Source organism: Misgurnus anguillicaudatus, chromosome 12 (genome assembly GCF_027580225.2).
Source record: "Misgurnus anguillicaudatus chromosome 12, ASM2758022v2, whole genome shotgun sequence".
NCBI classification, from domain to species: Eukaryota; Metazoa; Chordata; class Actinopteri; order Cypriniformes; family Cobitidae; genus Misgurnus; species Misgurnus anguillicaudatus.
Window position 1 is genome coordinate 9,951,290 of NC_073348.2, and position 21,397 is coordinate 9,972,686.

Here is a 21,397-nt window from a genome sequence, read left to right on the forward strand (position 1 = left end):
TACAACCCGGAAGTAGCGCCTCACGTGAAAGAGAAAGAACTTCGTGTATGTTTTAAAGATCGCTCTGCATCTGATCTGATCTCTATCAAAAGTCCTTCGCAAAAATGGAATTATCTCAGCTTTTTGCTCAAAATTGGGTGTTTTTGAAGAAACCTACCCATGTTTGAGAGGTGATTACGAGAGAACTAATGAAGGTAGGATGAAACGTTTTTTTTTTTGTTTGAAAGCGTAGGGTCTGTGCTGGCGCTGGCTGGCAACTTTTTTTTTTAAATGCTGGCGGGGAAAGAGTTAATATTATCACTAATAGGCAAACTTCATTATGAGTGTGGAATTAAAACTAATATATGCGAAGTAAACTGATTAAATTGCCATTTCAGACTACACAATACAACATGTCACATTTAAAACAGTCACATTAACTTATAAAACATCTTACACTTTGAGATTTAAGACTACTGTAAGGTTATCCTAACTTTAAGATGTTATTTAAAACAAGACTTCTTAATTTTTTACATACTTAGAACATACTTAAAGGAAAAAAATAAGAACTTCCTTAAGAAGTTCTTTTTTTAAAAATACAAAATATTCTTACTTTTTTCTTAAGCTTGAATTTAAGATAAAAATGGCAGTTAAGAAGATTTTTCTTCTTAAGAATGTTTTGTGAATCCGGCCCCTGGTTCTTCTTTTATAACAATGGATTTTTTCTAATGGCACAAAACATGACTTCTTTATTCAGAGGAATAAGAGCTACTGTTTTAAAATAATTGTATTCTTTTAGTATTAACATCTATGCATTAGTAATCAAGATAATGCTGTTCAAACTAATACCACAAAATAATTGTAATGTGATTTTTTTGATCAAGTCAAGCAGCTTGAGTGCTCAACTCCAGCATGAATAAACTTTTTATTATCAAGAAACACTCTGGTACGACATTTTGAGGCTTTTAAAACCAAGACCAAATTTCTACATCACACCACAATGCACTCAGCTTTAAAAAATTCATGAACGCATAAACCATAAGACTGAGAACAAATTAAGCTCAAGTAATTTTCTGCACATGTACAGTAACAGATTTTTAAAGATAACCACTGTGATTTGTTGGACACAGTGCAGATGCCATTCAGTCAGTCGTCCTCAATGAGTCCCCTAAAAACAAACTCAAAATCAACTAGGGTTGTGCTAGCCTTCATGACGATATTTTTGACGAACAATTTTAAATGATTATGTTATTATTATTATCATCATCATCATCTAAGTTTCACATCAACATTCCCGCATAACCCGCACTTGACACCAACGTGCATTGCGTGCTATTCCTAACATAAGAGATCTTGTGGGCTTCTCCTTAAGTGGCTGAGCTTGTAATGCACGAATCTCTGACTTTCCCTCACACCTGAGATTGTAATGCGCACAGTTCAAAGTTTTTCTCCCACCTAAACTTGTAATGCGCGTGGCTCTGGCATTTCCGTGCACTAGAGAGGTTGTTATGTACGCAGGGGGTTTAAAATCATTGAGTGAGTTGTTCCTGCTCTCTGACACGTAAGAAATTTCAGAGTGCCTTGACATCAATGACGCACTCGGATTAATGGCATCGTGTTTAAGAAAGTTGCGTCGTGACAGTTTTTTCAGCTGCCATTCAGCTTCTTTTTTGTTCCATCAATCCAGTGACTTGTCACAAATGAGTAAAAAATTAACAAATAAATTAATAAGTTAAACTATTGCCCCACACCGATACTACGTGTATCGTCAATCTCACAGGCTGACACTAAACTCAAACACTTTTTGTTTGGATTCAGAAATATTAAAGTTGTCCATTGTCTATTAGGAACTTTCAATTCATTTCAGCATTGTGACATGGGCTGAATATTCATCACAGGTCATTGTGTCTTAGTAAAGAACTTGGCATTCATCTTCAGCATTATGTGTGTATAAATAGATGTGATGGGAATAGAGCTGCTGCTGTTACTGGTGTCTAATTGCATGATTGTCTTTGGTGTCTCTCATGTCTCTGTTATAAAGGCCAAACCTTCAACAAATCCACAGATCGGACAGCTCACGTCACATTTATCAATGTCAGTAACACCTGGACAAAGCTACAGCAGTCTACTATTATTTAGCATTAATTCTAATATTACTCCTAAAGTCCAACAGTAAGAACTAAGATGGGCCAAGTTGAGGAGTGATTTAACTCAAACTAACAAATTACTGTTTATTTACTTCCATCACTGCTGGTCATCTCAAAACATACACAACAAGTTGCTGTTTCTCCTTCGTTTGGGGGTTAAACTGACCAAGCAGTTTCTTCATTGACGGCTGCGTTGCTACTGTGGTAACATGCGTGGATACTGCCAACCAGCTGTCTGCATGAGTGTTTGCACGACGATGCAAAATTCAGGGTTCCCATACCTTAGTTAACTTTAAATTCAAGGACCTATCAAGGACTTTCCAGTTCCGATACCCTCAAATTCAAGGACTAAATGTGGGGACACATTTAAAGTGAGAGCAAGGTTACATTGTGTTACCTTTTAAGATACATTGTTACAGTTCCCATTCGAGGGAACTTGCGCTGTGTCACTGCGGTGACACTTTAGGGGTAAGTGCGTCTGAATGTGTATTTCAAATTCAATGGTGAGGCTTTACGACAAAGACAGGATGATGCGAGAGCCAGGAAGTATATCGCTATCTGAAATATGGCCAAAGACGGCATTACAGGGATGCAGGATGTAAGACAAGGGAGAAGCAGCATATCGTTCCCTTCTCAGGGAACAACAGTTACATACGTATCCAGCGACGTTTTCATGTGTCAAACACAACTATGCAAAAAAACATTTTGGTATGAATCAACATTCGCATACAAAAGATATAAGCATTTAAAGCGCTTACTTCCAAGGGCCTTGAATTTTTTCCCCCAGATTCACAAATGTTCAAGGATTTCAAGGACCCTTGGGAACCCTGAAAATTATAAATGAAAACCGATGCGTATCCTACATCGTCGGGGTTATGCCGTAGAACCTAAGCACAACTATAATGAGCCCCTATCTGTCATGTCACTACTGTGAGGTTTGACAGATGAACAAAGACTGATTAGAAAACTAACAACACACCTCTCTAAGTTTTACTTCACTACTTCACTATTACTACTAATCTTACTGTGCTAACAAATAGCTATACAAATCTAACTAGTCTAACAATATAAAAGTAAGCAAAGCATTATTTACCAGCTAATACTGCTTACACAGTAAACTGAAGAGTAAACTATTAAGCATAATAACAATGCTATTTGTTGTCAATATCACTGGTATAGAAAACCACACATGCTCGATAAACACCAACAACATGATGAACAACTATCAACTCTTTATATTACTTCTGTGGCATGTATGTCACAAGTACAAACAGACAATAACCGTAAAACACAGCAACATAAATAAAACAAAACAAAACATGAAAAGGTCAATGATTCAAGATGCACAGCCATCAGGTTACAGTATATAACCAGAGGACACAGAGATATTTAATATATCAAAGCAGACTACTGCATGATAAATGTTAACAGGACCACACAGCTTATCTGATATACTTACTTCTATACTCAGGATTTGAAAGGGGATGGCATCCCTATTTTGTATAAAAATGATAAGAGGCATCCACCCATATCGTCCTAATTAGTTTTTATGTATAATGTAAAATGTCTAGGTATGATAATAAATTAACTATAATTACCAGTGCTGTTTTCTGTGCACATGCACACATAGAGAGCATCACATAATTGATTGCGCTTAACCGGACACATTTATCTGGAAACAGCCCAAGTATTCTCATAAACACAGTTAGTTATGACTTAAAGATGACCTATTATGCAACGTTTTACATGAATGCAGTTGTCTGCAGTGTGTATAAATAACCACCCTATAAAGGGTAAAAATCCACCCACTACTTATAATCCTCATAAATCAGAAGCAGGGCCTGAATTTGAGCAATTTCAGATTTGAGGAACACAGTGATGTTACTGTAGGCAAACTCCGCCCCATGCTGGTGACGACTTGCACCCTATTAGCATAGATCCCACCCTGACTGTACACAGTTCACCATGTTTATATCCTCGCTCATGGTACAATTGCTGCTTATGAAACCAAAGGCAGCTGACTTGTGTTGAAAATTATTTTTCATATTAAATAAAATAATTTTCAACACTTGTTGCCTCGCTGCATCACAAGCATAGAGTTGTGGGACAAGATGATGACGGTATCTCAGGAGTCAGGAAGTAAACCTAAAATTGGATTCCGACGTGCCTTAATGCCTTCCTGCCTTGAAATGATGCCTCTGATGGCAACATTTAAAGATTTCGGACTCAGCCAAAGTCTGAGCTACATTACCATTACAAATGTTTTGTTTGAAGACATAACAATAAACATAAGAGTGAGTCTCTATAGATTCCCGGCATATGAGACATTGAGGACGCAGTGGATTCACTGAAGAGCTGTCATTAATTTAACCGAAAGCACTTACTGTCTACTGTATATAAATTATAAACGCAATACTTTCGGAAAGGGAGCGAAGCGCAGAAGCTAATTTGCATTTAAAGGCACACAGACAAAAACAGCACTTTTTATATTTAACAATTTTATATAAAAATATCTTAATTTGTATTATGAAGATGAACAAAAGGACATTTCACAAGACATTTTTAAGTTGTCAAATAAATCTTTGGTGTCCCCAGAGTACGTATGTGCAGTTTTAGCTCAAAATACCATATAGATATTTTATTATAACATGTTAAATTCACCACTTTGCAAAAATGTGCCGTTTTTGGGTGTGTCATTTAAAATGCAAATTAACTGATCTCTGCAATAATGGTATTAACCCCTTCTGACATCCCAAGGGGAGCCAAATTTCAATTACCTATTTTTTTTCACATGCTTGCAGAGAATGGTTAACTGGGTTTGAAGTTACTGGGTTGATCTTTTTCACATTTTCTATGTTGACAGAAGCACTGGGGACCCAATTATAACAATTAAACATGGAAAAAGTCTGATTTTCATGACATGTCCCCTTCAAGGGTGTGGAATGATATGACGGTAAGTAATTAATGACAACATTTGTATTATTTTGTGAACTATAATTTTTAACTTTACAGAATATTAGTGAAAGTGACGTGATTGTCAACTAGGGCTGGGTATCGATTCAGATGTTCCAGATCGATTTGATTTCGATTCACAAGCTATCGATTCGATTTCAATTCTCTGTTCAATTTTCAATTCCGATTCCGGTTCTCAGGTAGGTTTTTGTACGCGATTCTCGATTCAATTTAATGAATATAGATTTAATACAAATACTATATTAATAAATAAGAACAGTGAACAGCAGTTTACAAGTGGGTAATAATAATAACAAAAAAAACACAACACTAACGTTGTCGTCTTGCTTGTGAAATCTAAAATGCTTCCATACCTCTTACTTTTTATGTGAAGGTGGCATCAACGTCGATGAAGCACATGAAACCACTATTTTAAGCACTGAATGAATGAATGACTGACAGGCTCACCTCTCGCTCCTTGGTAACATCACGCAAGGCAAAAAAGAGGGTGAAATCTAGTGAAAAAGACTAGTAATTCGATTAAAGTTAATCTTACGTTCGACGTTTGCGGAAATAAATATGAAATAAAATTTTGATTCTGCTCTTTGAGAATCGATTTTTAATCAACCATGTTTAAAAAAACTATTAATCTATTTTGCCCAGCCCTATTATCAACCCTTACTCGAAATGTGACCCATTCCAGTAATTAGTCTACACATGCACACACACTTTTAAGTTCCTTTAAATGAATTCGGAGAGTACAAGTATGCAACACTATTATCTTATTAAAGCCTAAAGTACAGGAAAAAAGCCTAAAGTCCAATTTATTGTCGTGCGTAAGGTCTACACAGTAGGTTATCCGTAGCCTCTAAGTAGCCTGACGTGCACATCACCAATTTTTTTTAACAGCGAGGACCTATGCAGAACTATAATGAGCCCTTAATGTACAGGATAACAGCCCATTTGCTATTGATTGGAGATTGACGGGTGCACGAGGCAGCAACACGCGTAAATCCACGCTTCTGCTCAATGATGCACGCAGGTACAAAACAAAATACAGCAGAGCCAAAATCCGAGTCATTCAGTCCGGTGAAACCTGCAGCAGGCCACAAAAGCAGAGAGAAATAACAGCTCATGGATTTGGCAGAGGACAGTCACGACAGACGCTCGGGCAAGGGCAGTCAGTTTTACTGCAGCCATATAAAGTGCTAAATGAAATCACCGCCAAGATGCATGCAGTACACGTCCTGTTAGTGTGAGGTGTATTAAATTCATTAAAGCCAGGAGGGAAGAGATATAAGGTGTCCGATCTGGTTGGGGTAGGGGGTATTTAATTATTCACATCCAGTGAACTTGGCAGATCAAACTCATTTAAGCTAGTGTCCATACGTCCTGTCACTTTTTAAGGTTTGTTGCGGTGATCGAGCCAACACCGGACGTATTAGAGGAATCATGGGACAGGAGCGGGACACAGATCTGATCTAATCAATAGCTTGATGTTTTATTTGGCATGCACGGAATAAGCACTGAATAATGTCAACTTTGAAAGAGCAAAACCACTGAACGAGTGAAGAAAACCAATGCACAATGGCACAAATCATTTATTAACATAATCACATCATCATCTAGTCAACTCATTCATGCTATGATGTCACTTTTGATTATTTCCAATGATTCGTATTTAAAATACAGTTTGAGAAGCATTACTAAAGTAGCAATAAACTGCTATTCCAGCACTTTCAGCTGAGATGTGTTATATTCATGCTGTCTAATACTGTCAGGGTTTCCTAAAGGAAGTTAGCAAGCCTTAAAGGTTGATAGTGGAACTGCAGGAAGATTAAGACAAATAAAATCAAGAGATATATTTAGTTTAACTTATTATTATGATATACAATGTAGGTCAAAAATTTGGGAACCCTTGATCTAATGTACAAGGTCCCCAAACATCCCAGACTGTCTACAATGACATTACTAATGAATCCAGGACCAAAACACTTTTGTCCAGAGCTCAGGTGTACAAACAGATGGATCAGTAAAGATCAAATGATCATATGAAAACGGGTATTATTCAGACCCTGTTGTACGGTCTCATCTCTTATGAACAGTTTCTGTGTTATTCATACTGGAGAGGAATGTTGGGAGATTTAAGTCTTACCTTCAGCAGTTCTCGTGGGAAATCTTGTCCTCCGTTGAGCCCGTCCAGGTTATTGATGAACTCCTGGCACGTCATCTTCTTTCCAATATTCTGCAGGGCATGAGAAACATTTATTGGGCGGTTAATGGGACAGGACTGCAATGCATCACCTTAATTTAACCCTGCGAGCTCACTGTGACCTGACAGTAACAGAAGAGGTGATCTCTAATGAATTCGGGCTAACAACCCATCATCCACTGCAACAGCGGCTGTATATCAGTCAATAATCATCTAAATTTACACGCTGAATATAAAACGCTCATTAAATGCGCTTTTAAAATTATAAATAAGATCTGTATATAACAATCTGGCATCATTATGTAACACTGTAGTCTGAGTCAAAACTAATGTTAAATACACCTGTGTAAATCCAGATGTAATGAGCTTCAAACACACACAAGAAACAGAAATAATATCCATTATAACCATGAACAGATCTGTGATCAGTAATGATTGCATTGATTATTGATTCTCTGAACATCTGCTCTCTGTAAATAATCCTATTCAAACCACTGAAGCGATGTATGGGTTAAAGTACAATCATTAGCATCACACATTAATAATCATTAATGTCTACGACACCTGGAATATATGTATACATACTGTACATCTGTTATTCCTAATTAAACGTATGTGTTTTATATTCTGCTCTTCTATACTGGAGATTGACATTTATTATGCTTCTAATCAAGTGATAAATGTCTTTACTAGCACACAATACCGCAGTGAATACTGACGTGTAGGTCATGTCATTCCTATCAAGTTTATAAGTTGCTAGTTAATTTGCATGTATAAAGGATAGGTCTGTTTCAGTGCATCATCATAATCTTACTCTGGTATTGGTTTAATCCGATTTTATAAGGTTAATGCATTTATGATTCCATTTGGGCATGTCATTTACAAAGTACAAAATGTACAAAGTACACAATGGCAATAACTAGATCTTTTCATATTATAATAATTTAAAGAGCCACACATATCCAAAATCAAAATGACCTGTATTGCAGTGTGTCATGTAGCTGTCCATCAATGTAATCAATGTGCAAAGTAGTTGAAACCAAAAAGTGCACGATTAATAAAGTTATTGGTTTCTAAAGTAGGAAGTCGACTCTGAATCACTGAAACGAATCGTCATAAAGTTCAAATCTTCTGCCTGTTTCTATCTACGTAGATACGAACACTTTACATAATAATCTCTGCCTAGAGTCTTGCCCGGGAGAAACGAAAACTCTGACCTTCCCACTGACACTTCAGCAAGTTAGTGTGTAAACAGATGTCAAGAAGACACTGTTTTAGCTGTAAAGGCAAGTTTGTGTTGTTTTCACTACCAAAGGATGAAGATATGAAGAATCAGTGGTTAAAATTACTTTTTCAAGGAGGAATTTACTAAATGTTTGGTTCAGTACCCACTTTATGTGTCTCCTAACCACAACCTGTAAGTATGATTATTACATTGTGTTTATTTCCCCCCGAGTGTTCTAAAATGTCTAGTTTACTGTAATGTCTTATCAGTAAGCTGCACTAGCAACGCATGTTGCAGCTAAATTGTAGTCCGGTTATAGCTTACATACTTGCTTAAATGAGTGTAAAAATGTTAATGTCTGTCGTTGTTTTTATAACTTGGACTAATGATGAATCCTGTGTATTGATGTCAATGTTAAAACTCTTAATGCCTTGATAGAAAGTTCCGCTAGCAAGCAGCTAATGCATGTTGCACTTACGTTTTTTTTATGGCCCGGTTAGCTTACATAAATGCTTAAATGAGTGTAAAATGTTAGTGTCTGTCGTTGTTTTTATTGCATGGATTAATAATGACTGATATGATGTCGATAACGGCTTCTCAGTAAGTCATGCTAGCACTAGGTCAATACATGTTGCTATTGTTGGATGGTGCAGAGACTGTGTCAGTTGACCAGAGTAGGCAACTGAAAGATGTGGTTTAGGCAGACTGAGTCGTTGAACAGCTTCGCACGAATCATTTGGGGATCTCTGAGAAATGGGGTAATATTAAATTTATATTTTGAGAAAATGAAAGTGTTTTTTGACCTTGCATGCATTTAAACCTGTTGTCCGAAACTTATAAACAGTAATAGGAACCTTAAAATCTTACTGGGTCTTTAAGAAATGTAAAGATAATACAATATACTGCATATACAGTATATACTTTATACATGTAAGGCATATTCTGCCAATTTTAAATAAAATTTAAATTGTAGAAAACTTTAAATTTCATTGTAATTTTCACAGTGACAATGCATCATCCCTATGAAATTTAAATGTAAAATGCAACTGATGATTTCATTTTCACTACAATATTAATAATGCTGCATGTTGCAGTAACCTATCATCAGCACTTAGTCTTATTAGCAGTGACATCTTGAGATACAGTGGCAAGTAAAAGTATGTGAACCCTTATAAAAATCTGGTTTACAGTGAATTGATCCTCATCTAGGTCACAACAATAGACAAACACGATGTGCATAAGCTGACAACACACAAATAATTCTAGTTTCTTGTGTCTTTTTTGAAAACACCCATTAAACATTCACAGTGCTGGAGGAAAATGTAATGGTGCTTGTCCACTGCATAGTACCCCACCTGAGCTGATACTAAAACGTGACATGAAAACATTGTAGATCACTGATTGGTCTGGTAGAATCGTGACGAGCTTTACTCTCGTGTGTGTGCGTCGCGAGCAAACCTGTTGTCATCTGTGCTTTCATGCAAGTTCCCAAATTCCCTTTTAGCGATGAAAAACATCCACAGGTTAAGAATCAGGAACACCATACAAGTGTTTTCCAAGCTTGCGGTTTGTAATAATTAATAAATTCGTTTACATTTATAACGCGTTTTTCTGCAGGCCTCAACGTGCTTTACATATGAATGGGGGAATCTCCTCAACCACCACCAATGTGCAGCATCCACCTAGATGATGCGACGGCAGCCATATTGCGCCAGAACACCCACCACACACCGGTTCTGCTGAGGTTTGTGGCAGCACGTTCGCGACGCACAGGTTTGAATGTACGGCATTGTTGCAACTTAAATGAGGCTCAGCAGAGCCCGTCAACAGGTGTTTTTACAAAAACTGTTATGTGTGACAGAGGTTATGATAAACGCAATGTACAAACATTTATGGTGGTCAATTTTGACTTTGTGGTGGACTAAGCAATAAATGAATGTATGGGGATGTATAGCATTCCCACATCGCTCTCACTTATGATGTCACAGCTGTAGGCAGCACAAATATAACGACACGCCTATAATCCCTCCCACTCTGAAGTGATACTAAACTCAATTAAAAAGCTAACCGAGCAAAAGTGAAATAAGCTGACACGACATGACCCGTGGGGTACAATGCAATAGAAGAGCGCCATAAGTGAACCCTTGGATTTAATAGCTTGATGAACCTCCTTTGGCAGCAATTTCTTCAAGCAAGAGCTTTTAGTAGTTCTGAATCAGACCTGCAAATCGTTCAGAAGGAATTTTTAGCCCATTCCCCTTTACAAAACTGCTTTAACCTCAACAAGTCTAGTGTGAACTGTTCTCTTGAGGTCATTTGACAGGTTAAAGTCTGGGCTTTGACTAGGCCACTCCAAATGGCACATTTTGTTTTTCTTAAGCCAGTCTGTGATGGATTTACTTTGATGCTTAAGGTCATTGTCCTACTCCATCAACCAACTTCTACTGAGCCTTAACTGGTGGACAGCCACCCTGACATTATCTTGTAGGATATTTTGTTGAACTTGCAAATTAATTTCCCCCTCGATGATGGCAAGTGGTCCAGGCCCAATTCATAATGTTCCCTCCACCATACTTCACTGTTGGGATGATGTTTTGATGTTGGTAAGCTGTGCCCTTTTTGCGCCATGGTATTTTTCCCGAACAAGCTAACTTTTGATTCATCAGTCCATAAAATATTTTCCCAGTAGCACTATAGTTTGCCAAGGTGCTCTTTTGTAGCAGCTTCCTCCGTGGTGTTTTACCATATAGACACTGTGCCTGTTCAAAGACTTATGTATGGTAGACTCATAAACAAAGACGTGTGCCAGTTCCAATGATGTCTTCAAGCCTTTGAGTGATACTCGTGGGTCCTTATTTACTTCATTGAGTATTCTGCATTGTGCCTTTGGAGTCATCTTGGCTGTGCACCTACTTTTAGGAAGAGTAGCTACAGTATTAAACTGTCTCCATTTATAGACAATTTGTCTAACTGTCGACTGATGGACATATAAACGTTTTGAGATTGTTTTGAATCCCGTTTCAACCTAAAGTAGTGCAATAACTCTTGATTGAATAAAATGTTTTAGTTTGCCAAAGACGATGGAAGACGACGAGCATGGATCACAACAGTGTGGAGAGGTTTGGCAGCCAGGCAAAAATTTAAGAACCTGTACCTAACATTGTTGTATACATTAATATTACACAATAGAGTGAATCTCGCGAAATTAGACTTATGAGGTGTCATGAAACACTTTGATAAATAAGAAGCATACAGTTAAAAACATCTCTTCATGTACTATTTTGCACATGATTTCAAATGACATCATACAAACCAATTTTGTTTTTTTCCACATTTAAGGGAAAAATTGTCATTACCGCCACGTGTCCATGACTGAATTTTGGTTCGTTGACATGGAAATATTTATAATAAAAAAATCTAAAGAATAAAAAGCTTCAGTGCATGTTATACTATAAACATTTACAGTAAAGAAACATGTGGTATTTGGTGATCATTGGTAAATGTAGAGACAATCATAAGAATATAAATTTGTTCAAGAAAAAAAATTCTCATCCTCCGCAACAATTTTTAATCATTGTTTAAGCCCTCAAGGAACTAACATTTTCAAAAAAAAAATTTTTTGGAAGGGACATAATTGACTTTGACACGCAAGATGGCTACCAGGTAAGCAGTTCTTATTTATTCTCTCCAGATAAAAGTTGAAATTTTGTAAAGTACCTAGACAACTTTTAAGTTCTCATTACCCAAACATGAGGTGTAATATCATGTTGCGGTAATGATAACTTTTTATAATGATAATCTAAAAAATGTAAATAATTCTATAGGAAATATATTTTTAATAGTCTTTTTATTTTAAATCCTCTTATAGTAAGTTCAGACCTTAATCTTATATGTGCAAAAAAATTGGCTTCAATGGCTTTTTGAAGAGAAATCAGGATACGCACATCCAAAAAAGTCTTGACCAGGTGCAAGATCAAAAGATGAATCAATGGCTTCTTAAAAAAATCTGATGCTGGACACCTTTTAAGTCTGGATTTCGTGAAAATCACCCAGTAACGTTAGCTCAGTGTAGCAGTTGATAGGCGTTAGATATGATATATAAACGAAGGTAATGTACTTGTACTTTAGTTCAGTTGTTATCAGAAATAATCTACTCTAGAGAGACTGTGTATTGATTCTATGTGAAGGTCTACCCAAAGTTTAGTCTATAAAAGCAATTTGTTTATGTTTTTGCTGCTGAAGTTGTCTATAGACATAAAAACAACAAAACCTGCAAACGCATAAAATGATATTTGAAATGGAATTTATACTTTACTCACGCATATCTTTTAGATTTTAACACTATACACATTAATCACACATACTGATTGTCTGAACCTTTGATACGTCTCTGGTGTACATAACATCAGCTAAACGATGAAGCGGCCATGTTCAGTCTAAAATAAAGAGCAGCCGTTGTTTGTTCCACAGATTTCTCTCTTTCTGCCAGCACCAGCCGAGTTTGTAGGTGGACGGCACTGACAAATGTTCAGACTGGCACGAGATACTGCAGAGAGACTGCTTCATAAACCATGACTCCACACAAACCATTTCATCCCGTGTGTCATGTCATCCATCACTTTAATACATAATTAAGTGATACATGATTTTTTTTCTATCATTTGACATTGGTCACAAAGTCAGCAAAGACTGAGAATAAAACGTTACTGTTAAGGATAATAAACTAATCTCAGATAGAAACCAGCCTTGCTTAGTAAGTATCCATGTGTTTTGGGAAACATTTAAGTTCTTAAATGAAGCCTATTCTTGTGCTAATTACGATTTCTGCATTGTAATTTTTGGCAATTAAAGGGATAGTTCACTTTAAAATGAAAATGTCATCATTTACTCGTCCTCATGTTGTTCTAAACCTGTATGAATTTCTTTTTTCTGATGAACACAAAAGAAGATATTTTGAAAAATGATGGTAAGCACACAGTTGATGGTACCCATTAAACTCCATTTTTTTCCTACTATGGAAGTCTATGGTAACTATCTGCTGTGTGTTTACCATCATTTATCAGAATATATGAAAAAAAAATTCATACAGGTTTAGAACAACATGAGGACGAGTAAATGATGACAGAATTTTCATTTTAAAGTAAACTATCCCTTTAACGTGAAATGATGATTGGTTCACCGAGGTGGTGACAGAATATTCATTTTTTCACACATTTTTACACAGCAAAAATCTTAATGCCCCTACAAACAATCTTCATTGCAAAATGTACTTTCATAGCAGCGTATGAGACCAATCTGATCCAGACATGTTTCTGTGAGCTTCATTCTGTCTCTATAACCTGTGTAATATTCATAATGCATCTCTGTACAAGTGCTGCCAGTTTTTTGATGTGTGTGGGTGTCTGGCATATATTTGTGAAAAGATCCACGGCTGTGCAACTTTCAGATGCGTTCACCCACATCATATGCAACTAAACAACGTTGGAAAGGAAAGCGTCTAGAGAAGTACTGCGGCGTGGGCTGAAAACATCCACGTCTCCACGGCACATGTGCTCCAGTAAACGTGTCAAACTCACAACACGTAAGTACAGGATACATATGATCAAACTCCATGGAGACAGAGGAGAAGAGCTAAATTTAGAGAAACCAGAATGCACCTCATATATCACTTTTTAGAGGAAGGTTTACTTTCATACTGGAGTTAGTGATGGTAAAGTATCTGAGCTTTCCCTCCTGCGGTCGTGTGGTTATATTTAGACACATTCAAGAACATTTAAAGGTTAAACTTTGAACATTCAGCTTCACAGATTCTGCTGTGCAGATGTTATACTTCAAAACAATAGGACACCTCAGATGCACTAGTTTAGTACATTGGGGTGAATTTCCCAAAAACACATCTGGGTAAGGTTTCAAGTTTGTATGGTAACACTTATCAATAAGATCTTATTCGTTAACAGTTATGGTACATTCACATGGGACGTCAGGGTTAACGCTTGGCAGGAGATGCGTGGCCCTTACGCGATCATCATGGTGACAACAGCCAATCAAAGTGGACAACAACACATGCTCCTAGTGTTTGAACTATGTTTATTAAGGGGATCCCCTTGCTAAGCCCTACCCCCCGATCAAGCCCTCGTCATAATAGGGTGACCATGATTTCACAAAGTAATGTGATCCTGAAGCAACATTTTTTGTTGGTTCTGATCAACGTTATAATCAAAGACCACCACGCCCCCGATAATTTGAACACTGCATGCTCCACTGTTCTCCAGCCTTGCATAAACGTAATTAGCTAGCACCAGCACTAGGTTATTTGCATAAGGCGACTGGATTGGCTGACGCCTGCGTTGGCGCTCGAAAAATGTACGAAATGTTCAAATGCTGACGCAGAAATCCCAATGAGGCGATGCTAGGGTGACCAGATGAGATTGGCTGAAATTCGGGACGGGGGGTCAGACGTTGGGGGGGGGGGGGTTTCCAGCTGTTTTTCAGCCGAGCGCTTTAGTAACTGTGATACTTCAGCTGTGAGCCGGTTGGTTGCTGTGGTAATGTCCCGCCCCCCCTCCACTGTAATTGGACGACTCTGTGAGAACTGACATTGACGAGCGGAGCTTTTCTCTCAAAGTTTAATATTTTTGAACCCCGAGCGCCGGGTTTCAGCGTGGAAAAAACCCGCTAGCTGTTTGATTATTTGAGAAAAACGCCGAGTTTCCATTGGAATCAATTGAAAACATGCGCCGGCCGTAGGGTGTGTCCAGCCCCAGCTTCAGTATCATTTTCGGGACAATTAGAGCAGGATTCGGGATTCGGGACAGCAGCTTACATTTCGGGACTGTCCCGAATTTTTCGGGACTTCTGGTCACCCTAGGCGATGCCGAGGGATCCACAATTCAGTTTCGCAACGCATGACGTCACTTATTCAAAGTAAATGAGAAGTATTAACACTGACGCCCTGTGTGAATGTACCTTTACACAACAGGGCTGTTGAATGCATCATTCTGATAAGGATAATTATACCTGCCTCCTGAAGGACTTATGCATAAATTATAGTCATTCATAGATTCTATGCTGTGGTTAAGGCATAGGCTATGCGTAGGCTGTGAGTAGCCTGACACGCACATCATCAAAAACGTAACAATGTGTCCTCCGCAAGCGCTGTGATTGGTCCACTAAAACCCCTACCGTCAGGTCAAAAAATCTGCATCACATTTATTCATAAGCATTTCAGCTTGTGACAGCAAGAATAACTAGATGTTAAAGTTTGTAAACAAACTTTGATGTTGGCTTGTCGCTCTCTCATTTTTGTTCTTATTTAATAGTTATGTAGGTGAAATCTTTACAAGAACCAATTGAAATCCCTGAGCAAAACCAAAACACAACCACCAAGCACTTTAATGTGCTTTGTATGCGCAAGCAGAGGGCAAGCACGTGCAGGATATGTTGTCGTCTTCGGAAGAAGTCAAACCTCATCATAGTTTTTGTTTAATATGTGCAGCTTTGGGAATTAAATGAAAGTGTTAAGTTAATAGGTTGTACTGAAAATGCACTAAGTATAAAACAGTTGGTCTTACAGCATGTGTCCTGTCACAGACCTTCAGTAACGTTACATTTATTGTGATTCACAGTGTTAAGCATGATGACATGTTAACATATTACATGGTAACAGTATGCTGCTTTTAAATAAACATGCATTTAAAGTAAAAGCTTTGGCTGTTCTGAGTTTGGATAAATCTATTTTATTTTGATGTACAGGTTGCTGTGTCACATTAGAACTGATATATGCACAGATGACAAACTTGCTCCAAGGTCGATGCCAGAAATGTTTAAGTGGGTGGGCCTTTTTTAAAACAGGATGCATAAATGTACATATACTATAAGCCAAGTTCCCTTGATGGCGCGCAACTTAAATATAAATAACCAACCGCGGCTTATCTATATGGGCAGGTGGGACATGTCCCATCAAAATATTCCATACCATTCACTTACATAGCAGGGCTCCAGACTGCGAGTAAATAGTCGCATTTTGAGACTATTTTTCCTGCCTATGCGACTACTTTTATTAAAGGTCGCACTGGCGCGACTGCAAAATTTAAATATAATTATATGAATATAATGTGCAAGCGATTTCGTCTATGGCGCATCCAGTCACTCTTCCTGTTGCTCCCCCTCCCAACCTTTCTATCATATCTCAGGTGCATATCTCTAAATCCGTCTCTTTTGTCCACTTTCAACCGCTTCTGTTCTGTTTACTTTGAAGGGATGGTCTGTGGAGACTGCGTGCGAGACCCTCTGCTTTTGTTTTAACGCAAGCGAGAGAAATAACAGGTTTAAATTGCCGCGAACTAATATTATGTCAGAGTCTGCTGCTTGTAGTGCAAGTAAACTTGCTGCACAGTGTTTTGTACATGTGTATATAAGAGCTTTCTTTGATATTTAATAAATTCAGCGCAATTGATTAAATAAGATCGCGCAACTTACACACGTTCGCAAAATGAAATGTTAAGAGTATGGAAAAAAATGTATGTATATAAAGAGAAAAAATATTTGTATTTGTAATGAATTTAATAATGCATTAAACATGTTTGGACTTAGTTTTAGTGTTTATTTTTTGTTTTTACACCACCTAGTGACTGATGCCACTAAATTGAGGTCCAGCGCCACCAGCTTTACAACTTGGTGGCGCCAGTGCCACCTCTCTCAAATGTTAGTCTGGAGCCCTGCTTGGTATTATTTTCATACTATAGAAGTGAATGGTGCCCTAGATCTGCCTTGTTGGAAACATACTTCAAAATATCTTCCTTTGTGTTCAGCAAAATAAAGAAATTTATACAGCTTTAGAACAACATGAGGGTGAGTAAATGATGACTTTTTGATGATTTTCTTTTTTGGGTGAACTATCGCTTTAAAAAAATGCTCAATCAGTAAAAATATTGAGCACACCAGTACCTGACACAGGGCATGATGGATCTATGGATTGCTGTTATTTACTTTCTGACCATCTGATTTTTTCCATCTGCGTGTTGTAGCAGAATATATCAGAACCAGGATATATTTACAATCCAGTACCTTTCCGTCTTTATGATCTAATACACACAGTAACATCACTTTCCTGTTATAATTTAAAAGTAGTGATGGCTAGATTAGTCCTCTGCTGGTGAAACACATGTCACATGTCATAAGTTAAAAAATGTTTTTGCTGCACAACACTTGTGTAACAAAGTTATTTGGGTTAGATGGATTCATCTTCCTGTCAGTGTGGACCAGCGTGGCTATTCTCCTCTGTCTTAACAATTCATTTAGGGTGCGTTCACAAGACAAAATTTCGGGAGTGAAAACCGTATTTACTTACAGGTGTGAGTCTGGAAGTGTCCTGTTCACACAGCAAATTAAAGACACAAATAGAACACTGCCTGTATGAACGAGCAACCGACCTCAAACCCTTATGCCAGTTACACGCGGCGCCTGTAACCATAGTGACGGACGAAATTATTTAAAAAAGTATTATTTATGCAATGGGCAAAACTTTATTTATGTAATTAACAATAACAGCTGGCTGGTGTAACGCTTACCATTGTGCAGAGAAAAATAAACAAGGGTGGTCCTTATTAAAGTTTTAATTTCCAAAATGAATGAACATAAAATCAGTTTCAGCAACTGCACGTTTTACCAAAGCAGATATATCCAATACAGAAGTAATCATAATGACTTGTGAAACAAATCGATCCGTTTTTGCAAGAAATTGAACTTTATTTAAAGCATTAACGCAGCCAAATAGGAAGTGCGCTTACGCTCCTGCTCTGTAGGTGGCGCTGAGAGTATGGTTTACCAACCGCAGGCAAAACCAGCCTCTTAGCGCCACCTAAAGAGCAGGAGTGTAAAAAGTGCACTTTATATGTTGCCACAGTTTTGTATGGACGCTGATAATGTTGTAAATAACGTTCAATATCCTGCAAAAACCGACCGATTTGCTTCACAAGCAGCAAAAAATGTCACCAGGAGTCATAGGGATTACTTTTGTATTGGATATATCTGCTTTTTACCTCTCAAAGTGACGCATCTTTTGCCTTGCATTATCATTATATGAATCACAGATGGTTTTTTTTTGCAAAATATCTTCTTTATTGCGTCACTGAAGATGAAAGGTGAGTAAATAAACAGCAAATTTTTATATCCCTTTTATTATACACTTAACATTGTATTAATTGTCCATGTTTAAGGTTTAAACATCTCACTTACTGGGCTGCACGCAATTTTATGCGTAATGTAATATGTTCTGTGGCGTCTATGAAGGTAATATAACATCACATTAACCTTATGGAGCAATTCTGGTGCGTAGTTTGCAGTCATTTTCATGCACTGTAACGTTATCTTAACACAAAGAGCAACGAATGACGTGACAGACAACTGGTTGTCCAGTGCGATTCCGTTCACACGCCACAGCTTCTCTGTAAATACGGTTGTGAAACCCGAAAAGTTACGGGTGTGAGGTCGGTTATAGAATGCAGTTGTCAAACCCGTAAATAGCCGAACTGCGTGTGAATGGAACCGTCTTAAGGAGTCAAATACGGGTTTGACAACCGCATTATGGTGCCGTGTGAACGCAGCCTTATACTCACAAAACTATGGCTCACCGGATGTTATTTACATCATGGTCTATAGAGACTCTAGAAACTGAGGATCAGCTGTTTGTGAGATACTCAAACCACCAACAGTTATTACACAGCCACAGTAATCATAAATAACACAAGTCACATATTTTACATGAAAAGATACGCTTAATTTTCTCTACGCAAGATATATTCCTTTCTTTAGATGTTAAGGTTACATATGAGCTCCTGCACTGAAGTTTATAAAGCAGTTGATAATCTGTTTTGATAAGGTTAGATGATGGTTATGTTCCTGTGGTCACTGAAGATACTGTCATGTTTCATTAAGCATGCAAATGTCTAGTGGATGATCAGAGGTCACTTACATGGCCATGAAGGTCAGTATTGAGCAGCATTAGTGCACACGTTAGACAATGAACTTCATCTGAAAACACAAACGCACACAGTCATTTTAACAAAATGAAACATTCTTTTTAACATTACTTTTGATATCACACATGCATTCATCTCTGCATCAGACCAAAGTCTAATATCACTGCCATGGCAACAGTCTTAGCAACAGTGAAACCATGTAGCTTTTTACCCATATATTGGTCAGCTGTTACTAAGACGGTTGCTATGAAGGCAACATGACACTCTTATAGTAAATGTGCGTCAGAAACAAAGACTTACTAAAAAACATCAAAACTGTTTTTTATTTTTTTAATTATCTTACAGAAGAATGAGACTAACACAGTTTTTATCTGAAAGTTTCATTTTATAAACCTGATAAAGATGAGACTTTCTTTTACTTTGTAATAATGACATGCTGACTCTGTGCTACCCTTTTCATAATCAAATAATATAAAACACAAATGTTGTGTACAGTATGTAAACTGTTTCGTGCAGTACCTTGTGTGGTGATGATGGTGGGGTTACACTGATAGTAGCGATTAGAAAAATGAATTAACACCCGCTCCCTCTCCTGAGTTTCACCCATCAGTGAGAACGCTCTCAGAAAACATCTGCACAAGAGAAAAGAAAACATCAATTTAACACAACCTTCACATGACAAGAGGACTGATGAAGAGGATTCACCAGACACAACAGACAAATCAACAAAATCCTTTAATTACATCAGGAAACATGATGGACTAATGAAGGAAAAAATAATGTTCCCAACAAACATAAACAGATTAAACAAACTATAGATGAGTATCTGAAATGCATAAATTATTTAACAAACAAGTTTAAAGGAAAAACTCTCATTCCAGTCCAAACACAAGATTCGATGAGATTTATTGGAACTATACTAAATAGGCAGTGTGCCAATTAACACTTAATTACGGAGCCAATCGTGCATTAAGAGACCACTTAAGCCCTTTAATTAAATGCACACCTACGACAAAAATTATACCTGAGAGATTGGTCCAACTCCATGCCTGTAAACTCAAAGAATGTGAGGTACTCTTCTGCGACCATCTTACTGAAGTCATTGCTGTGAAAACAAACAAAGGATTCATTATTACATGACAAGTAATTACCAGGCCATACTAGATTACCGGAAATTGTTGCGGCCAAATATGCATTTTATTTTGTGGTGCTTAATTTAAATATTTTACTGTCTAAAGACAGCAGCAGAGTGAGACAAAACATTTTTGGGGCTGACAACACGGCAGAAGAGTGAGACAGGATACGTCAGGGGATTTGGACGGCAGAACAGTGAGATAGGATATGTCTGAGGATTTGGACGGCCGAAGAGTGAGAAGGACACCTCAGGGGATTGGACGTCTGAAGAGTGAGACAGGATATGTCTGGGGATGTGGACAGCAGAAGAGTTAGACAGAAGCCATTTCTCAATGTCAAGGAAGGATCCTCGGAAGCCAGAATTTGGAGGATGCTACGTCATCGACGTCCGTCGAAGGACTGTTCCGATGTCGTATCAAGGAAGTATCCTTGATGTCTGGGGATTTGGACGGCAGAAGAGTGAGACAGGATACGTCTGGGGATTTGGACGGCAGAAGAGTGAGAAAGGATACGTCTGGGGATTTGGATGGCAGAAGAGTGAGACAGGATAAGTCTTGGGATTTGGACGGCAGAAGAGTGAAACAGGATATGTCAGGGGCTGTGGACACAGTAAAGTAAAACAGGATACGTCAGAGGACTTGGACGGCAGAAGAGTGAGACAGGATACGTCTGGGGCTGTGGACACAGTAAAGTGAAACAGGATACGTCAGGGGACTTGGACGGCAGAAGAGTGAGACAGGATATATCTGAGGATTTGGACGGCCGAAGA

At 37.8% G+C, this 21,397-nt stretch overlaps 1 protein-coding gene across 5 annotated transcripts in view; it reads right to left on the reverse strand.

Moving 5' to 3' along the window:
• psd3l (pleckstrin and Sec7 domain containing 3, like) overlaps nucleotides 1-21,397 on the reverse strand; it is a 106,190-nt gene that overhangs the window by 28,058 nt on the left and 56,735 nt on the right. For all 5 annotated transcript variants that reach the window (XM_055206805.2, XM_073873900.1, XM_055206806.2 and 2 more), the window contains 4 exons: nucleotides 20,519-20,599; nucleotides 20,014-20,126; nucleotides 19,488-19,546; nucleotides 7,234-7,323 (listed from right to left, as the gene is read on the reverse strand). In XM_055206805.2, coding sequence (XP_055062780.2) covers nucleotides 7,234-7,323; nucleotides 19,488-19,546; nucleotides 20,014-20,126; nucleotides 20,519-20,599 — 343 coding nt within the window. The remainder of the gene's footprint in view (nucleotides 1-7,233; nucleotides 7,324-19,487; nucleotides 19,547-20,013; nucleotides 20,127-20,518; nucleotides 20,600-21,397) is intronic.